Raw genomic sequence first — 21,108 nt, 5'->3', positions numbered from 1 at the left:
TCCTTCTTAAAATGTGGTGCCCAAAACTAAACACAATACTCCAGATGAGGTCTTACCAGAGCAGAGTAAAGCGATACCATCACATCACATGATCTGGACACTATACTTCTGTTGATACAGCCCAAAATTGCATTTGCCTTTTTTAGCCACCTCATCACACTGTTGACTCGTGTTCAGCGTATGATCCACTAAGACCCCTAGATCTTTTTCGCACATACTACTGCTAAGACAAGTCTCCCCCATCCTATAACCATGCATTGGATTTTTCCTACCTAAATGCAGAACTTTACATTTATCCCTGTTAAAATTCATTCTATTGGTTTTAGGCTAGTTTTCCATCCTGTCAAGATCATCCTGTATCCTGTTTCTGTCTTCTACTGTATTTGTGACCCTTCCAAATTCAGTACCATCTGCAAATTTAATAAGCATTCCCTCTAGTCCTTCATCCAAATTACTGATAAAGATGTTGAACAAAACAGATCCCAGGACAGATCCTTGAGGCACTCCACTTGTCACTCCTCTCCAAGAGGATGAGGAACCATTCACAAGCACTCTTTGGGTGCTATCTGACAACCAGTTACAGATCCACCTAACGGTAACAGGATCCAAACCACAAAGTCACTCACAACTTTCATGCCAGGAACTCACAAAGCAGAGTTTTTGCTCTCAAGACTCCTCAGCTTAGAGGGAGGATTGGTTAGGACTAGATGGGCTTTGAAGGAGTGGTAACCATCTTACAGTATCCATTACAAAGGACTTTGTAGAAGAGGGGGGCAGGAAACCTTCCTCATTCCTGGCCTTTGTTTTGGGGTGGCAAAGGAGCGATGTACCAGGAATTGACGATATCTTGTGGAACGCTTTTCTCTGATGTATTTTTGGTATAGCAGCCCTGTGGATCTGTGCTACATCTAGCTCAGTGTCCATTCTGCAATCCCGGCTTATTTCCCTTTGTACTATCTCAGATTTATTATAGATATTCATGGCCTGCTTTTCTCCCCAGTGGGAACCTGAAGTTGCCCCATCGTGTTTTCCCTTCCTCCACAACTGCCACCCTGTGAAGTGGGCATGCCTCGGGGCGGGGGAGGGGCAGCAGAGGCAGACCCAAAGTTGCCCAGTGAGCTCCCAGGATGGTCAGGATCCACACCTGAGTGGGCCACCCAAAAGCTAGCCCCCTGCTCCAAATGCTGCTGCTCGAGGTTTCCAATCCTCAGACAAAGGTAATTGCTCTTGCCTTTAAAAGATAAAAGAGGTCTTCTGCATTCTTAAAGACTGCTGTCTTAATGAAGAGTGAGAAAATTGGCTTTTGGGGTTGTCAGAGTGAAAAGAAAAGGCGTGTTTTTGTTATAGAAAACAAGTTGGTAGGAAAATGAACTATATCCATTGTATTTACAGAGTTATGGACAGGCATGGATTGCATAGCTAAAAATCCAGATTGGCATTGTTTTTCTCTTCTCCCCCCCCCCCGCCAGTTTCTTCAAAATCTTACTGGAAACGATTAAGAAGAAGAGTTCAAAGCTGATCTCATGCAAAGTCGGCACTCAGAGAGCAAATAACAGGGACTTAGCTGGTGATGGGGAAGTTGGAGCATCCCAAGAAAACCAGGTAAACTGAGTTGCACTAGTCCCTTGATGTTTCAAGTTTTTTATTAAGTTTAAACAGAAGGGGAGGGGGGAGAGAGGGAACAATACCAAAGAAAAATAAAATATACACACTACAGTTATTTCTACTACAGAAAAAGCTATAAGATTCATTATACCTGCAAGCTACCGTATCGTAACCAAATATTACCATTAAATTCTACAAATGTTTTGTGACCTTTTATGATTTCTTACAGTTCTGTTAAACAAATTAGAGATCATATCCATTTGTCTTTAATACCTATAAGAAGAAAGAAAGAAACAAAAAGAGGAAGGAAAAATAACAAGCAGAACAATTAAAAACAAGAAAAGAAAATGTGAAGGAGAAAGTGAGGAAAGATTTTTAGTCTGTCACACAAGCTCATTACTACCAAAAGATAAGATAACTTCTCAATACAACCCTTTGACTATCTATTCTAATGAGAATTCCAAGCAAAATGTGAAAAGCAGATCTCCAATGTTATATGCAGCAAATTTATTCTCTAAGATACCATAAATTGTAAAAAAAGTTATTCAAAATTAATTAAACATTCTTGGAGACAACATATGTTCAAATGCCATAGTACTTATAAAGAGAGGAGAGAAAACAAGAAGTCTTAATCTACCATACAAGCTTGTTTACTACCCAAGAAAGAGAGAATGCTTAATTATGACATAACCTCTGCTAAATTGCTTTAACCAAATTTGAACAGAAAAAAAACACTAAACTAATTCTTTACATGGCTAAAATTTTGCCTAACTTACTATAAGCCAATAGAAATAAGACATATCTCTTAAATACTATTCAAATTAATTTAAATTATTAGGGACAATGCCCACCCAATATTCAAACATATGTAAAAGCAGGAGAAGAGAGAAAAATACATTAAAAATATCAAAATAAAGATGCTTCCAAATTGTGATCTTAACTTCTAATTTGTAAATTTATAAGTCAACTGCAGACCCAGCCGAATCAGCTGTTGTTAGATCTGTCAGCCGCATTTGGTACGGTTGACCACCAGCCACTGTTTAGCCACCTCGCCGACATGGGGATTCAGGGGTGTGCTGTGCAATGGCTGGCCTCTTTCCTCCAAGATCGGGGACAAAGGGTGGTGATAGGGGAAGAATCATCCTGGAGGCACTCACTCATATGTGGTGTGCCACAAGGGGCAGTTCTGTCCCCGATGTTATTTAACATCTACATGCGCCCCCTTGCCCAGATTGCCAGGAGATATGGGCTGGGGTGTCACCAATATGCAGATGACACCAATTGGCAGATGACACCCAGCTCTATTTTTTTTTAAATTTTAATTAAATTTTATTGAAATATAACTTTATAACAACAACAACCACAAACATTTGTCAGCAGCAATGATACCAGTGTAAATGAAAAACATAATAACAATGAGATCCAATACTTTCTGGATTGCAAAGTTAAATTATTTAAAAGTAATTTAAAAGTTATTAAAGTGTATAAATGATTGTCTAAATAGGATACCTTACATAAAATTAATAATAGCGTATAGTCAAGATGGTATATAGGCTCTAGCAGCAGGTGTTTGAGAAAAAGATGACTCAAGGAAAGGTAGCCATTTGAGCAATAAGTTCTTAGGAGTATTAGATCTATCTGAAGGGGCTATAGAGTCTAGGATTTGTCCATGGAATAAAATTCCCATATTGTTGAGTACCAAAATTTAATATATAACGGACCAGAGGTCTTCCAATTCTTAGCTATGACCATTTTGGCAGTCATAAGTAAAGTTGAAATTAAAGATTTGCTAAACTGTGAAATTATTAAATCAGGCCATAGGTCTAATGGGATGGTGTAACCAGTGATAGTTTTGATATGTGATACAAGTGAAATCCAGAATTCTTTAACAAATTTACAGTGCCAGCAGCAATGTAAGAAGTCTGCCTCCCTCCCACAACCTTTCCAACAATAGGGAGGATGTTCTGATGATATACGGCGTAATTTTTTGGGTGTTATGTACCGCCTCAATAATATTTTATAATTTAGTCTTTGAATATTTAAGGAGGAAGAGTGTATGAGTGAGAAGACCAGATATGATGCCACTGATCATTGGTAAATTGTGCTTGACAGTCTAAATGCCACGGGCACTGATAAGAGGGAGGGTGTGTGCAGTCTACAAGAATTATGTAAGCCTTTGTATAAGAAGGAGACTAAGCCTTTGAATGCAGCAGGTGAATTAGACAGGAATTGTTCAAAAAAAGTAAGAGGCCTAGCCAAATTATGAGATTTTGATACCTGCTCAATAAGGTGTTTTACCTGTAGATATTAAAACCAATTAAAGGGGTGGTGAATTTTGTCTTCTAACTGGCTTTTTCTCAGGAGCTTACCATCTGAAAGTATGTCAGGAAAACTTACTAGGCTGAAAGATTTCCAGATATGAAAGGAGTTTGTAGAAAAACCAGGTTGAAACCACAGTTGGGTGAGAGATAGGTGAAGGTGAGGCTTTAGTTTGTCACAAATGGATAGGGCGGCTTTTAGAAAAGGGTTGTTTAAGGAATTGGGTCGTCTCTTACTCGGTGTTTCCCAAAGAATACTTTGAAAAGATCTATTGTCTAAATATTCATGTTCAATCAGTTTCCAGTCTGATTTAAAATTTGAATTGTATTGTTTGAGAAGGCCAGATAAAATAGCTGCTTCGTAGTACCGTTTGAGATCCGGAAGGGCGAGTCCTCCTTGATCTGAAGGGTGAATCAGGGCGTTGTAACTAATTCTAGGTGATTTCTTATTCCAGAGGTAGAAAATAAAAGAACGCTTCCAGGTTTTCAAGAGATCTGCTGGGATAAGGATTGGAAGGGCTCTAAATAAAAATAGAAATTTAGGGAAAATGAAGGATTTTAATATTTGAATTTTTTCTATCCTAGGGGTGAAGTTAGAAGATTTGTTTTGCTGGAGTGACATTATGGATTTGTTTAGAAAATGATGATTGTATTTAAATAGTTCACCAAGATTTACAGGGATGTTCACCCCTAGATAGGTCCAATATTTAGCCGGCCACTTATAGTCAAAATGGAAATGAATGTATTCCTGGCCCGAAACTAAAGAGAAATGGTGTAGCTGATTTGAAATTGCCTGAAGAGAGTGTTCTGTGTGTGTGGTAAAAATAACTAGATCATCTGCAAATAATGAAAGTTTTGTAGAATGATCTTTAAAAGATCATTCTGATGCTGGAGTTAAAGAAGCGTACCCTAGCGGGAGCGCTGCCATCCACTTCTGTACGTGGCATTCTTGTATATGGAGTACTTTGCTTAGTAGTGTTCTGCCTTCTAGCAACAGGACTAAAACAGGAGTTCTTAACTTATTTCCCCTCTTCGTTTTGGGATAGGCTGACGATAACGCTGAGAAAGAAGAGAGAGTTCCTGACAGTGAAATTGATGAAGGGGATGCTGATGCTACAGATGCAAGGAGGAGGGAGAAGCAAGAAGAGGAGGTAAGGCTTCCATGCTTGTTTTGGCAAGAGCCCATTCAAAAGCCCTCTGTCTACGGAGGCGGGATGAACAGAACTGTGGAAGCAGCAAAGGAACTGCTCTGATGTTCTGACCTCTCTTTACGTGCTTTGATGCTGGAGTGCTGTTCAGAGATGCCAGTTTGAAGAAGGCAGTCGACTGTGTTCACAGAGCGCAGCTTCAGCGTGGCCACTGTCAGCTGGATGGTTCTCAGAAGCAATTGAAGTTGGTTTGCTCTTGTGCTTGAGGGGTTTGTTGTTGCTATAATTTCTCTCTCTCGGCTTGACTTCGCGAACGAAGATTTAAGAAGGGTGCAGTAGTCCACGTCTGCTGCAGGCTCGCTGGTGGCTGACAAGACCAATGTGGGACAGGCAGATCCGGCCACAGTGGCTGAAGGGAAAAGTCTGATTTGGGGTTGGTGCTGTAGCAGTGCGATTCTTCCTCAATCTCCTTTTGTCCTCAAGACCAGCTATGCGTGCGTTCTCAAAGGAAGAGACTGCCTGGTGGATGGTGTGCCTCCATGCTTTGCGATCTGAGGCTAGGTCAGACCACTGGTGATGGTTGATGTGACAGGTGCCAAGGGATTTCTTCAAGGAGTCCTTGTACCTCTTCTTTGGTGCCCCTCTATTTCGATGGCCGGTGGAAAGTTCACCATACAGAGCAATCTTGGGAAGGCGGTGGTTTTCCATCCTAGAAATATGCCCTGCCCAGTGCAGCTGCGTCTTCAACAGCAGTGCCTCGATGCTTGTAACCTCCGCCCGCTTGAGGACTTCAGTGTTGGTCACAAAGTCACTCCAGTGGATGTTGAGGATGGTGTGAAGGCAGCGCTGATGAAAGCGCTCAAGGAGTCGCAGGTGATGACGGTATAAAGCCCACGATTTCGGAGCCATAGATGACGGTTGTCATCACTATATATTTTGCTATAATTAAGTGGGCAATATAGTGGCAATTGCCCACATGGACACAGTTTCTGTACTCTTAAATTATGACGCTTGATTTATTGAGATGAATTACCAAGGTGAAACACATCAAAATAGCTGGTGGAATCTTCCAGAATTCTCTCCTGGGAGACAAAGGTGGTAGAGGGACTGTTAATATTCACCACTCTTGAAGCATTTCGAAGCATCGGGCTGATGATTCTGTCAGCCAATGCCAGGACATCCTCCCCGGAAGGTGAAATGAATCTTTCTGGTGGTCTCTGAGCAGCACACCCTTGGGAGCCAAGGCTCCTGTGCCAGCTCCAATCAGTAGAGGGGTCTTTCATCCCAGCCTCCGAGCATGCCCAGGAGTTCCACTGACCGTGCACACTCAGGGGCAGAGGGCAGAGATCCCACCAGTTCTTTTCTGACCACTGCACGGAGAGGACTTGCCTCCTCAAACACTGCTCCAGGTGCAGGAATAAACTCGCTCCTTTGGATGGACATTCTCTGTGCCTTAGCAAGGCACAATGCACTGATACTTGCCCACATTGCTTCACAACAAACAAAAGTGGAAGAACAGGGCTACTCACTTACAAACCACCCTTTTTGAATCAGTCTTAGCGCCACCTAAAATGGATGCCAAGTCTGTGACAGGGGGCACCACTGCCTTAGTATCAACTTCATTGACCTCCCTGGCAAAACTGCCATTGTCTCCCTCGGCAGCCAATACCACCACATCCTCAACCTTCCCCACAAAAGAGCACAAAGAGGACAAAGACCACAAGTCGAGCAAAGACCACCGCTTGCACTCCTGCAAGAAAATGAAGCCACCGAGTTCCCCCATGGACCTGCTGACTCATCATAGACACCTCATAGACTCCATCTTACTGGACTCAGTACCATCTACTTTGGACCCTACACAAATCATAGCTTTGCCACCATGTCAGGTGAACTTTCTGGAACAGAAACAACCATCTGGCACCGCTCAAACCTCTCACCTCCTAGACTCCAACATCAAACAACTCAACCTGACTCGGCAACCTACCAGTCCCTACCATGGGGATCACTATGGCAAGGATCACTTCTAACAGTGGCACTCCCCCTCCCCCCAAGGATGCATTCATGGGACCAAACACAACTTCAATACCTCTACAGGGCTTACCCCAGGCTGCACTCTAGAGGCCCTCCTGACTGGGGCAGACATAAGAACATAAGAGAAGCCATGTTGGATCAGGCCAATGGCCCATCCAGTCCAACACTCTGTGTCACAGAAGAACATAAGAGAAGCCATGTTAGATCAGGCCAATGGCCCCTCCAGTCCAACACTCTGTGTCACATCAGAACATAAGAGAAGCCATGTTAGATCAGGCCAATGGCCCCTCCAGTCCAACACTCTGTGTCACATCAGAACATAAGAGAAGCCATGTTGGATCAGGCCAATGGCCCATCCAGTCCAACACTCTGTGTCACATCAGAACATAAGAGAAGCCATGTTAGATCAGGCCAATGGCCCATCCAGTCCAACACTCTGTGTCACATCAGAACATAAGAGAAGCCATGTTAGATCAGGCCAATGGCCCATCCAGTCCAACACTCTGTGTCACACAGTGGCCAAAAATATATATCTATATATATCTATATATATACACACACACACATATACACACTGTGGCTAATAGCCACTGATGGACCTCTGCTCCTTTTTTTATCTAGCCCCCTCTTGAAGGTGGCTATGCTTGTGGCCGCCACCACCTCCTGTGGCAGTGAATTCCACATGTTAATCACCCTTTGGGTGAAGGACTTCCTTTTATCCTTTTTAACCTGACTGCTCAGCAATTTCATCGAATGCCCACGAGTTCTTGTATTGTGAGAAAGGGAGAAAAGTACTTCTTTCTCTACTTTCTCCATCCCATGCATGATCTTGTAAACCTCTATCATGTCACCCCGCAGTCGACGTTTCTCCAAGCTAAAGAGCCCCAAGCGTTTCAACCTTTCTTCGTAGGGAAAGTGTTCCAGCCCTTTAATCATTCTAGTTGCCCTTTTCTGGACTTTCTCCAATCTATAATATCCTTTTTGAGGTGCGGCGACCAGAACTGCACACAGTACTCCAAATGAGACCGCACCATCGATTTATACAGGGGCATTATGATACTGGCTGATTTGTTTTCAATTCCCTTCCTAATAATTCCCAGCATGGTGTTGGCCTTTTTTATTGCAAACGCGCACTATCTTGACATTTTCAGTGAGTTATCTACCATGACCCCAAGATCTCTGTCTTGGTCAGTCTCTGCCAGTTCACACCCCATCAACATGTATTTGTAGCTAGGATTTTTGGCCTCAATGTGCATTACTTTGCACCTGGCCACATTGAACCGCATCTGCCACGTTGACGCCCACTCACCCAGCCTCAACAGATCCCTTTGGAGTTCCTCACAATCCTCTCTGGTTCTCACCACCCTGAACAATTTAGTGTCATCTGCAAACTCGGCCAAACTTGGCCAAACAGTCTCCACACTGATGATATCAAGACCCTTTTCCTCTTGCCTGGACCCAGACTGTGGTCTAAAGGACAGGCATTGGGAAAGGCTACCAAAAATCTCCCACGTGTCTTGCTTTATAGTACAGGGTTTACCATTTCCCTGCACCTTTTCCCTTCTGGGTTATTTGGCCTTTAGGCAGGAAAAGTAAAAGGCGGGAAAATCAGCCATTTTGAAGCCCTCACTGTAGCATTCACTCTGCCCTTAGGTTACAAAATGGAGGTGGCTACTTGTGGATTTGATCTGCCTAATTCCTTGCTTCAGGTGGGTGCACGGCTCCCCTTTCATTATGGTCCCATCCATCTGTTTGAATTGGATGGGGTGATGCAGGGGATTAGTCTGAAGGCCTAATGCCTCAACCAGTTTCGGGGTAATGATGTCCCTAGTGCACCCCAAGTCTAGCAAAGCTCTTGCGTGTATGAACCTTTTTAGCCCCAGGTTCATTAAAGTCAATGCTATGAAAAATAAAGTTCCTGTTATTCTCATCCATTGTGGCGGGCTCGATCCAGGATGCCTTGCATTCAGGCCCCACTGGAATTGTTCGATTTTCATTTGCTCGTGCCACCCTCATACTTTCACTGCATTGGCCTAATACTCTCTCACCGGGTACCCTCTCACCAACCGGAATCCTTGCTCCATGTCTCCGAGGGCAGTCAGCGCTCGGGTCTCTTGTAGGAGGTCTTCATACTATATAAGTATGGCTCGTAGGAATGCCGCCACCGTGTCTAATTCAGGGCTGCATGTTTCGTAGAGGCTCATGTACCACCTTTTGGCCGCTCCTTTCAGTTTGGAGCCCAGGTAATCCACTCTGCTGAATTTGTCTGGGAAGGTGTGGCCCCAGTAGTACATGAAGCTGTTGGCTTGAATAGTAAAGTATCCTACCTCCAGGTCACCATCGAAAGTAGTCGTCAATTCTCGGCCTCTCCCATAGTCTACAGGTGAGACTGGCTGCAATGGTTGAGGTGGAGGCGGCTGCTGGGGAGGTCGCTGCAGTGGTTGCTGGGCCACCAGTACCCCCCCCCCCAGCAGTGCTGGGGGATTCAGCATCTGGTTAATCTGCAGCCTCATTTTGCACACCACGAAGTCATTGTGCGCCCGCATCTCTTCCCTCAGGTTCTGTGCGATCTCCAACATCTGGAATCTGATGAGTTGAAAGAGGTCCCGTGGGTCTGGGTCTTGTTCTTCTTCCTCATCGGGGATCGGGGCACAGACCCGATCCTCCCAGCCATCACCCCACTCACTTCAGTGGTTCCCGGATTTTCTTTCTCGGACCTTACTCTCAAAGGTGGGAGTTCCAGAATCGCCTCCCTGCGTTCCGGCTTCTCGTCCATCAAAGTGGTTGATCTGCGAGGGCCCCAATCCTTTGGAGTGATGAATAAACGCTGTACGTTCAGCAGCGAGCCTCTCACAACTTGTCTCCTGGTGACTTGTCTCCTGCCACGGGGGGCGCTTGGGTACTGCTCCGGAATTTGGATCCCTGCGTGCCAGAGTGCCTGGGTCTGTGGGAGCTTCTCCGTTATCTGGGACTTTGCCATACCATTCAAAATTTCCAAATTTGGTTAAGACCCCCACATGAAAGGAGGTCTTCTCAAAATGTCAAGCACGAGTAGTTTCAATAATAGAGTCCTTTGTTTTGGTTCAAATTAACTTCTTTATTTAACTCCAAGTTGCATACAGAGCATTGTCTTTGAGAAGACTGAGAAATCAGAGGTTACAAGATACTATATAGGGCATCATAAAGTTACAAACACACACTATTGGAATTTGGGGTTCAAAGGGCAAAGCAGTAATTTTCCTCTACCTAGCAATAGCTTTCTAACACCAACCCGTGACCAAGATAAGGCTTGTGAAGTGCCTGGGATGAAACGGGGGAGTTAGGGCACTAAGACACAGCCAGACAGTTCCGTTAGATAAACATTCTTTGCCAAAATGCTTCAGGGACGTGAGAAAGGGGTTGTAGGTGATGGAGAATAACCAGAGCTCTTACTTGACAATACTTCAGCCATCTTAGGGAAAGAATAACCGTGCTTGACACCCATAAGGCATTGCTATTATGGTATTGTGACTGTGAGCCACCCAGAGTCCGTATGGAGTGGGCGACATACAAATGTAAGGTAAATAAATAAAAAATAAATATTTTTTATTCTTGTTTGGTCCTTGAATCTGTTAAACATCTTCATTATGTTGTATGCTGATGTACTGCTTGCCCGTGACCTACGTCAGTATGGACTGGGAATTTCCACTTCATTGTATCTGAAAAAGTGGGCCTGCACCAAAAGCTTAAACCCAGAATAAAACCTCTATTGGTCTTCAGGGTTCCCCCACTAGACCCGAAGTTTGCTCTGCTGCTTCAGACCAACACGGGTGCCCACCTGGATCTCTCCATCGTTTTATGCTTATGTAATAATTTTCTGCATTATTTAAGATGTCTAATTCTTATGCCATCTTTCAGATTTCTGCAGTTCTGATCATATTGCTTATTAGTTGACTCATGTTGTTGGTTGCATTGACTTAAGCTCTGCAATCCACTTCAAGTCTCATTGAGGAACACAGACTATAAATAACATTAACAGAAAAAGAATATTGCATTTTGTATTTTAGGTAATCACTTCTATAATGTAAAATGCCAGTACAAACCACAGTGCATTCACAGTGGCATGAAATACTCTGAACGTCTCTCACCCACAGGTGGATTATGAGAGTGATGAAGGGGCCGCGGAGGAGGAGGAGGAGGAGGGGGAGGCTGCCTTGTGGGAGAGCAACAGGGATGACCCAGAAGCCACTGGAGACCAGCAGGATCCTTCCTTCAGCCAGCAGGTTCAGAAGAAGAAAAAGACGTCCAGTCAATTGATCCAGCTCCGAATTAACATCTTCCTGGAGAGCTGCAGTGCTATTGAGAGCTACACGTATGACACGGAGCACGAGCGGTGGTGTGAGGTGAGGTTACAAGAGAAAGTGGGCCAGTGGGAGGAGCATCCAGAAGGGGGCGGGGTCAGGCCGCTCATGTGTTACATTTGCTGTTAACTGGTTGATAAGCAGCCTCTCAGTGAACCTCTTGCATTCCTTCTTTTTAAAATGAAAAGGTGAATTGTAATGGCATCTCATTTGTCAGGCGAAATGTGCTCATTGTTGATTGTAGAGGAAGAGAAGTAGATTTACTGAAGTTTTGGATGGGCTACTGGGCCAGGACTCTGCCAGGCTCCGGAAGGGAGGGAGGCGGCAGAACACAAGGAGTCTCCTAAGGCCTCCTCAACCCAACCATCTTGCTTCCCTCCCACCTTTCTCCTGGGCACAGCAGTGAACCTTCCAGGTTGCTGGCACAAGCCATTGAGGCCCAGCCAGAAGCATCAAGGTTGGCTCAGTTGCCTCCATTGGCTAGCTTGGGAGAAGAGGGGTCTTGTCTGTGGGACGGCAGTGGTGCTTTTTGTGCCAAAAGAAGGGGGGCACAGAAGGGGTTTTGACCATGTTGCCTTCTAAAGCCAGGAACACGCTCTCTGTGGCCCAAGCATGTCACACATGGAGCTCAGCCATGGCCCTTCTGTGAGGGAAGCCACAGGGCACTGTTAGTGATGGGACATTTAGACAGATCTGGGACACGGGGTATTTTGCACCATGAAGGTCTCTGGTGTAGCCTCTGCCAAAAATGATCTTGAGCTGCACATGAAGTCCACATGGCTTCTCCAGAAGGACCTCCCAGTAGATCCAGATTGCTCCTCACATTAAATAGGGAGGCAGGAAGTGGTGAGATGGAAGATGGTGAGGGGTCTGGAGACCAAGTCCTGTGAGGAAAGGTTGAAGGAGCTGGGGATGTTTAACCTGGAGAGGAGGCGGCTGAGAGGTGATATGATGATCATCATCTTCAAATACTTGAAGGGCTGCCATCTAGAGGATGGTGGGAAATTATTTTCTGTGGCCTCAGAAGGTAGGACCAGAACCAATGGATTGAGATTAAATCAAAGGATTTCCGGCTCAACATTAGGAAGACCTTCCTGACCATCAGAGCGGTTCCTCAGTGGAACAGGCTTCCTCCTCGGGAGGTGGTGGGCTCTCCTTCCTTGGAGGTTTTTAAACAGAGGCTGGAGGACCATCTGACAGCAATGAAGGTCCTGTGAATTTAGGGGGAGGTATTTGTGAGTTTCCCGCATTGTGCAGGGGGTTGGACTGGATGACCCTGGAGGTCCCTTCCAACTCTATGATTCTATGACATGCGTGTTTGTGCGCATGCACACACACATAAATAGAGAGATACAAGAAAGAGCGAGCACTTAAGTTTTCCATGTCCTGGGACAGCCAGTGTGTGTCTCCCCCCCCCCCCCCCCCAGGACACAGATGGCTTGCTCATTGCCCTGTGTTCTTTTCCAGGTCTCTTTGAAACTCCCGCTCTCAAAGGAATACTTTGACTTGGCCTCCCTGGTGACCTCCTTGGTCAACAAAACCGTCCTTCACGAGACCCCAGGGATCACACGCTGTCTCTTGAATGAAACCACCACCCAAACGGGAGAGAAGGCGCTCACTCTGCAGACCGAGGGCATCAACCTCCTGGAGCTCTTTCCGCACACGGAGGTATGTGACCAAGCGGCCGCCTGCTGTGCTACCGCAGCATGAAAGAGAAGGAAGCCCAGCCCTTCTCCTCTCTGGAGCCCATCTTGCATCGTTTTCTAAAGGCATGATCTTTTCGTAATTTTTCTCCTACTGGCTGCTGATTTCAGCAAAGAAGCCCCTCACCTCTGCTCTTGGCTTTTGGGGTCAGCAGTTTGTCAGAGCTGAAAAGAGCCGTCCATTTTTTAAGAAACCCAAGGGGGGGCAGGAAGCATCCCCCCCAGTTGTCTTGGGATGGCGGGTCTATGAGACGGGCATTTCTGTTCCATTCTCTGGTCTTTGCCAAACTCCAGTCTCAGGCAGCAGGGAACAAAACTCAGCGTGGCCCCAAGAGAGGAGAGGAGAAAAGTACTTTCCAGTGTGGGTTACCAGGCATTTGGCAAGTTTCCTTATTTCAGTCCTGAGCAAACGTTTTCAGAAGCTCCTGCAGTATTAAAGGGAAAACTGGAGCCACCTGCACTCCTTTGAGAATGGAAATTGGGGGGCAGTTTGATTCCAGGAAAGGACCTTGCTCTGCCCCGTCACCTGGCCTCTACCTCAGATGCTCCAGGCCATGGAGTCGGCGCTGCTTGGACAACCTTTGGCCTCGGTTATAGGGGCCTGCTCTATTGTCTCGCTTTTAACAAGGTCAAGGTGGTCCCCTGTGCAAGCACCGGTCGACCTTCATCGTGGTCTCTGTGCAGTCCCACACAGGGCTCTTGCCTTCGGCAACGGATCCATACCTCGGAGACTCCAACAGCTCGCTAGGAGTGTCTTTCTTGGTGCGACTTCCGTTTCACTCTGGGGAGCAGGCATTGACTGTGCATGCCTGGAGCGACCGGAAGACGCACCTACCACTCAGTTTCTTCCTAACCACCGCTCGGACAACACCTACCTCGCTGCGTTCCTCTCCTTGGCTCGTTTTTCTCCTTTCTTTCGTGTGGTATCTTATTTTGTTGTTTTTTTCTGTGTGTGTCTTTCTTCCTTTTCATCTTCGTTCCTAAAAAAAGGGGGGTCCTACTACTGCGCTTTCTTTCCCCTCTCCCTCCCCCTTCCTCCCCTCCCTTGTCCGGAGCGTATGGAAGGGAAAGCAACTTTTAAAAAGCGCCGGAGGTGCGGGACTAAAATCCCCATGACCGACGGACATTCTCACTGCTTGTTTTGCCTGGGAGAAGCCCATAGAGTCGAATCCTGTCCTCATTGCGCCAACTTCGGAAAACAGCCGCGAAAAAAGAGCAGCAAAACTAAAGAGCTTTCTCCTTGAAAAATCCCTCCGGACAATGCCTGCATCAACCTCCCTACCGCCTCCCCCAGAAAAAGCGAGAGATTCGTCTGCATTGGCTGCTGTTCAGACTCTGAGAAAGCATAAGCCTGACAAGGGAGCTTCCTGCCATTCTGAGGCCGGACACAAGTCCTCTAAAAGGTTTTGGCACCACTCCGAGTCTTCGGCTCCATCTCCCAAAAAAGCGCAGGAATCGTCTGCCTCGGCATCCAGACCAGTGGCCCCCAAAAATTTATACACACACACACACACACACACTGTGGCTAATAGCCACTGATGGACCTCTGCTCCTTATTTTTATCCAATCTCCTTTTGAAGCTGGCTGTGCTTGTAGCCGCCACCACCTCCTGTGGCAGTGAATTCCACATGTTAATCACCCTTTGGGTGAAGAAGTACTTCCTTTTATCCGTTTTAACCTGACTGCTCACCAATTTCATCGAATGCCCACGAGTTCTTGTATTGTGAGAAAGGGAGAAAAGGACTTCTTTCTCTACTTTCTCCATCCCATGCATTATCTTGTAAACCTCTATCATGTCACCCCGCAGTCGACGTTTCTCCAAGCTAAAGAGCCCCAAGCGTTTCAACCTTTCTTCATAGGGAAAGTGTTCCAACCCTTTAATCATTCTAGATGCCCTTTTCTGGACTTTCTCCAATGCTATAATATCCTTTTTGAGGTGCGGCGACCAGAACTGCACACAGTACTCCAAATGAGATCGCACCATCTATTTATACAGGGGCATTATGATACTGGCTGATTTGTTATCAATTCCCTTCCTAATAATTCCCAGCATGGCATTGGCCTTTTTTATTGCAATTGCAATTGCACACTGTCTTGACATTTTCAGTGAGTTATCTACCATGACCCCAAGATCTCTCTCTTGGTCAGTCTCTGCCAGTTCACACCCCATCAACTTGTATTTGTAGCTGGGATTCTTGGCCCCAATGTGCATTACTTTGCACTTGGCCACATTGAACCTCATCTGCCACGTTGACGCCCACTCACCCAGCCTCAACAGATTCCTTTGGAGTGCCTCACAATCCTCTCTGGTTCTCAGCACCCTGAATAATTTAGTGTCATCTGCAAACTTGGCCACTTCACTGCTCACTCCCAACTCCAAATCATTTATGAACAAGTTAAAGAGCATGGGATCCAGTACTGAGCCCTGCGGCACCCCACTGCTTACCCTGCTTCACTGCGAAGACTGCCCATTTATACTCACTCTCTGCTTCCTATTAATCAGCCAGTTTTTGATCCACAAGAGGTCCTGTCCTTTTACTCCATGACTCTCGAGCTTTCTAAGGAGCCTTTGATGAGGAACTTTATCAAAAGCTTATGCAAGTTCTCTCCGCCTTGACCCTAAGACTTCACCACTGCCAATGGTCTTACAGTACCTATTATCCTTACAGGCCTCGGGCCTCAGCTACTCTTCCCTAAAGGTTCATATGTCGGCTATCTCTGCCTTCCATGTGCTTGTCGAGGGACAGACTGTTTTCTCACACCTATCAAAATTCTTCCTTAAGGGGATGCTTCATCTACATCCCTCAGTAAAACCTCTCATACCAGCATGGAGTCTGTCATTGGTTCTCTCCCAACTTATGAGGCCACCTTTTGAGCCTTTGGCGTCTGCAGCCTTGCACCTTGTCTCTTGGAAGGCTGTTCTCCTCGTTGCACTCACGTCGGGCAAACGAGCCAGCGATCTCAATGCCTTCCGCTCCGATCCGCCTTACACGGTATTCCACAACAATAAGGTGGTCCTCCGAGTGAATCCGGCTTTCCTACCCAAGGTGGTGTCCACCTTCCATCTTTCAGGCACTACCTCACTATGTTTGTTCCTGACCCCAAGGACTCAGGACTCAGGCCACACTGGACGTTAAGTGTGCCCTAGCATTCTATCTCTCTCTTACACAGCCCTTCCGTAAGGTCCCCATCCTCTTCGTGGCCTACGGCAACCTGCAAAAGAGCTCGAGAATATCTACCCAGAAATTGTCCAAGTGGGTAGCCAACGCCATTCGCCTGTGCTACAAGATTGCCAAGCAACCCTTACCTGCAGGTCTTAGCGCTCACTCAACCAGAGCCGTCTCGACCTCATCAGCGTTCCTTGAGGGCGTCCCCCTGGAGGACATCTGCGCGACTGCATCCTGGTCCTCCCCGTCTACGTTCATCTCCCACAATGCCTTGGATGTTCGTGCTAGGCGGGACTCCTCCTTTGGACAAGCTGTCCTCAAATCCATCTTCTGCTGATATAGCCTCAGGTGAGTGCCTGCTGAAACTGTGAGTATGCAAATATGCCAGCATCCACCACCTTTTTTTCCAGTTTACTAATCACCCATTTGTGTGACTGCAGAGAGACCACGATGAAGATAAACAGGTTGCTTACCTGCCTGTAACTGATGATCTTTGAGTGGTCATCTGTGCAGTCCCACACACCCACCCAGCCTTCCCCTCTGCTGGCTCTTCCTGGTCACATAATTTTTGCTTTTGCCAGTAGCAGCAGGAAGAAACTGAGTGGGAAGTGCGTCTTCCAGTCACTCCAGGCATGCCCAGTCAATGCCTGCTCCCCAGAGCAAAACGGAAGTCGCACCAAGAAAGATGCTCCTAGCGAGCTATTGGAGTCTCCAAGGTATGGATCTGTTGCCAAAGGCAAGACCCATGTATGGGACTGCACAGATGACCACTCAAAGACCATCAGTTACAGGTAAGCAACCTATTTTTTCCGACTCTGGAGTGACGTTGCATCATGTTTTCATGGCAAACTTTTTCTGCAGGGTGGTTTGTCATTGCCTTTCCCAGTCATCTCCACTTTCCCCCCAGCAAGCTGGGTACTCATTTTACCAACCTCGGAAGGATGGAAGGCTTAGTCAACTTCGAGCCGCTACCTGAACCCAGCTTCCACCAGGATAGAACTCAGGTTGTGAGCAGAGCATAGAACTGCAGTGCTGCAGCTTTACCTCTCTGCACCAGACACATTTTCCTTGCAAACTTTGTGTTTCATCATTGTGTGCCAGTTCACAAAAGATGGACGAAGTAGAATTTTGCTGAATGGCGACCATCAGCCCGTGTCATGTTTTGCATTTTAGGTCTTGGACCTCAGGAGGCTCTATTGCAACAATATCCATGCAATGGCTCAGACCTATGGCATCGAGGCCGCCTTGAAAGTCCTCGAGAAAGAGATTAAAGATGTGTTTGCTGTGTATGGTAAGATGGCTGCAGGCCAAGTCAGTCGGGAGGGGTCTGGGCCTGCCAGAGGCCAGCCTGAGCCCCCTGGGATGGAAGGCAGGGCTGCTCACGGAACCACAGCCGAGTGGAGGGAAGGCAGAAGGGCCCCATTTGCAAGACAGATTTCAGTGGGTGGCTCTTGCTCTGCTGGAGCCCCCCTGGAGCCTTTGGCTTGAGTGTGCTTTAGTTTTCACATCTCTTAGCTATTTAGAGTGTTGAAGCTCCCTAAATTCCTTTCGTTTTGTATTGCACAAGTTACTGTCCTGTATCTAAAAGCTACATAGGAAGGATATCGGTGTTGTAAATAAATACTTTAACAAGATGGTGCATCCAGAGAACCAAGAAGCAATTCAGCCTGTCAGTCAGTGCCTGAGCCTGCTGGAGAAGTGAATCTGCACCCCCTGCCCAGGGGCCCAGAGTGCAGGAGCAGGAGAACCGGCATGGATGACCACAGGGCAGCAGAACTACAGTTTCATACTGTGAGGGCTAAAACCAGCTGAGATGCTGCAGTCTCTAGGAGCTGCTTCCCCAGAACTGTAGAAGGCTATGCAAGAAAAACAGTCCAAGTGTCACTTCACATTGCCATCGCAGTTTGCTCCAGCTTTGCTCCAGAGAGCCAGTTTGGTGTAGTTGTTAAGTGTGCGGACTCTTATCTGGGAGAACCGGTTTTGATTCCCCACTCCTCCACTTGCACCTGCTAGCATGGCCTTGGGTCAGCCATAGCTCTGGCAGAGGTTGTCCTTGAAAGGGCAGCTGCTGTGAGAGCCCTCTCCAGCCCCACCCACCTTACAGGGTGTCTGTTGTGGGGGAGGAAGGTAAAGGAGATTGTGAGCCGCTCTGAGACTCTTCGGAGTGGAGGGCGGGATATAAATCCAATATCTTCTTCTTTGGGTATTTTGTACTCATAATCCTGCCTCTTAGTCAAGAGAAGCACATTGGCCTTCTTTCTCGCTGTGTCATAAGAGATGGTGATGGAGAACCTTCAGATTTCAGGAAGGGTTTATGTGGCTGCCCCTCCCCTGCACTTTCCCATAATATTTTGGAGGGTAAGTCCTTCTTACATGCTCTGATGTTCCTTGTTCTCCTTTCAACAGGGATTGCCGTAGATCCTCGACATCTCTCTCTCGTGTCAGACTACATGTGCTTTGAAGGGGTTTACAAACCGCTCAATCGGTTTGGGATGCAGTCCAGCCCTTCCCCGTTGCAGCAAATGACATTTGAGACCAGCTACAAGTTCTTGAAGGAGGCAGCAATGCTGGGTAAATAACTTCAGTTCTGATGGAAGGGGACCTTGCAGACGGTTCCTGCATTTTTTGGCTGCCTGTTCCATACTCTTGATATCAGAGCCTTGGAACTTTCTGCTGTAGCCTCCATTTATTTTTCTTTCCCTGAGGTGTGTAAATCCGATTCCCTTCACAACAGATTGGAGTCTCCTCAGAGCAAACTCACCCCACCCCCTCAGAAGATACAGCCCTTTTCTTTTGGCCCAAATGGGAGTCTCCACATACTGCCCAGACCCTATTGTGGGGGGTCTGTGTGAAACAGACTTCAGTGGAGGCTGCCTCTTAGACCATCAGTTCTGATACCGAATTCTTCCTCCCCAGAGTGGGTAGGAGAACATTAAGGGCAGAAGTCGCTTCCTTTCACTCCATGGCTGAGCCTGCCTAACTTCCCAAAAACCCTGGCTGAAAGACACCCCCCCCCCAAAAAAAAAAGAGAGGCCACGCCGTCAGCAAGCCCTGCCCTTCTCACTGGTGCTGGGCAAGCAAAAAGTAGTGGGGGGGGGAGGGAGCAGGCTGTCACTCCAGGGGAGAGAGGAGGGTTGCCCTCCCAGCTGCCCCTGAAGTGGCTGCACTGGCGGGGGTGGGGGGAGCCTGTGGCTCAGGGCAGCCCCTCCCAGTCTCTGACAGGGGTCCTAAGCAGAGCTTCACCTTTCAAAACCCCCCGACTTCAATAGATGTTAAGTGTGCAACTTGGATTTAGAACTGCACCATAAATGTAACTTACCCATGCTAATGGGATGAATCTCAGAAGTGCTCTTTTTCAGAAAAGATGCCTATTTCTTCGTGACGGGCATTTTAAGAAGAGTGCAGTGGGATGGATTCCCTGTAGCAAGAGGTGCTCCTTATGGCAGGATTAGAGCTGTGCATTGTTGAGGTCTAGAAATGGAGGTGCTACTTAAAGCTGTGAGCCTTCAGAGCCCTGTGTCTCTATAGCGTCACTTTCAGAAAAGGAGCACGAGGGAAGAGGGGGGCTTCTCTTCCGGGCTGGTCACCTTTAACTGACGGGCATCCCTTCCCCTTTTCTCTTCTTTCTTGCAGGGTCCCACGATGAGCTGCAGTCTCCTTCTTCTTGCCTGGTGGTCGGGAAGGTTGTCAAAGGAGGGACTGGCTTCTTTGATCTGAAGCAACCTCTTAAATAGGTCTCTCTGTGTTTGTGTAAAGCCCTTTTAAAGCTGATGTATTCTCAGGAAGGAACGGTGGTCGTTCAGCTCTGTGTGTAGATATCAATACTGACCTCTAATGCTGTCCTGTGCCTTTAAGAATTAAATTGAGCAGTGGAAGTCTTATGCCATGCTTGGGGGGTGTGTGTTATTTTGTGAGAACTTTTGCTTATTATTAACTTCCCTAAATTTTACTTCCAAGATGTTTACTGGCATCCTTCCTTGGAGGTTTTTATACAGAGGCTGGATGGCCATCTGACAGCAAGGCAGATCCTGTGAATTTAGGGGGAGGTGTTTGTGAGGTTCCTGCATTGTGCAGGGGGTTGGACTAGATGACCCTGGAGGTCCCTTCCAACTCTATGATTCTATTCTGTGTCATCTTTTGCCGTCCCCTTCTCCTTCCTTGGAGGTTTTTAAACAGAGGCTAGATGACCATCTGACAGCAATGAAGATCCTGTGAATTTAGGGGGAGGTGTTTGTGTATTTCCTGCATTGTGCAGGGGGTTGGACTAGATGACCCTGGAGGTCCCTTCCAACTCTATGATTCTATGAGTCTATTCTATGACATGAAAACTTCTCTTGAGACCCTTGATGGCATAATGCAAACACCTGGTGAGATTTGGTTGCACTCCACTCACTGGGCTTATAGAGTTTGTAATCATATTGGTTTTATGAATGAGAAATTTTCTGATTATGTGATGTCTTTATCTAGTTAATTCTGCTCAGCTCATCATTTTTGGTGATTTTAATGCTCGGATAGGCAGTAATAATCAGAAATGGATCTCTCATTATGGCTTTGAAGAGGCTGAATCCCTTCCACTACAATTATGTTTGCCCCGTTGTTCTAAAGATACTTTAACCAATAAGGTGGGTCTTAGATTAATTGAATTCTATAATATTTAATGGTCTCTCCAAATTTCGGGCCACAACTGATTTTACTTTTTTTTCCACACAGAGTTGCAGTGTGATAGATTTTTGTTTGGGTTCACCCAACCTTCTGTCATCTATCGATAACTTTAACATTGATTCGTGCATGGAAAG

At 46.5% G+C, this 21,108-nt stretch overlaps 1 protein-coding gene across 1 annotated transcript in view; it reads left to right on the top strand.

Moving 5' to 3' along the window:
- The window catches only part of POLR1A (RNA polymerase I subunit A), a 64,673-nt gene extending 44,475 nt beyond the window's left edge, over window positions 1–20,198 (top strand). The window contains exons 28-34 of the mRNA XM_060255424.1: window positions 1,470–1,602; window positions 4,970–5,074; window positions 11,236–11,484; window positions 12,910–13,110; window positions 17,486–17,603; window positions 18,719–18,883; window positions 19,946–20,198. Of these exons, the coding sequence (XP_060111407.1) occupies window positions 1,470–1,602; window positions 4,970–5,074; window positions 11,236–11,484; window positions 12,910–13,110; window positions 17,486–17,603; window positions 18,719–18,883; window positions 19,946–20,046 (1,072 nt within the window). The 3' untranslated portion in view covers window positions 20,047–20,198. The remainder of the gene's footprint in view (window positions 1–1,469; window positions 1,603–4,969; window positions 5,075–11,235; window positions 11,485–12,909; window positions 13,111–17,485; window positions 17,604–18,718; window positions 18,884–19,945) is intronic.
- The last annotated feature ends 910 nt before the right edge of the window (window positions 20,199–21,108 follow it).

The sequence above is a fragment of the Heteronotia binoei genome, chromosome 15 (genome assembly GCF_032191835.1).
Source record: "Heteronotia binoei isolate CCM8104 ecotype False Entrance Well chromosome 15, APGP_CSIRO_Hbin_v1, whole genome shotgun sequence".
NCBI classification, from domain to species: Eukaryota; Metazoa; Chordata; class Lepidosauria; order Squamata; family Gekkonidae; genus Heteronotia; species Heteronotia binoei.
The sequence above is the reverse complement of the archived record's forward strand: the minus strand, read 5'-3'. Positions and strand labels throughout refer to the sequence as shown.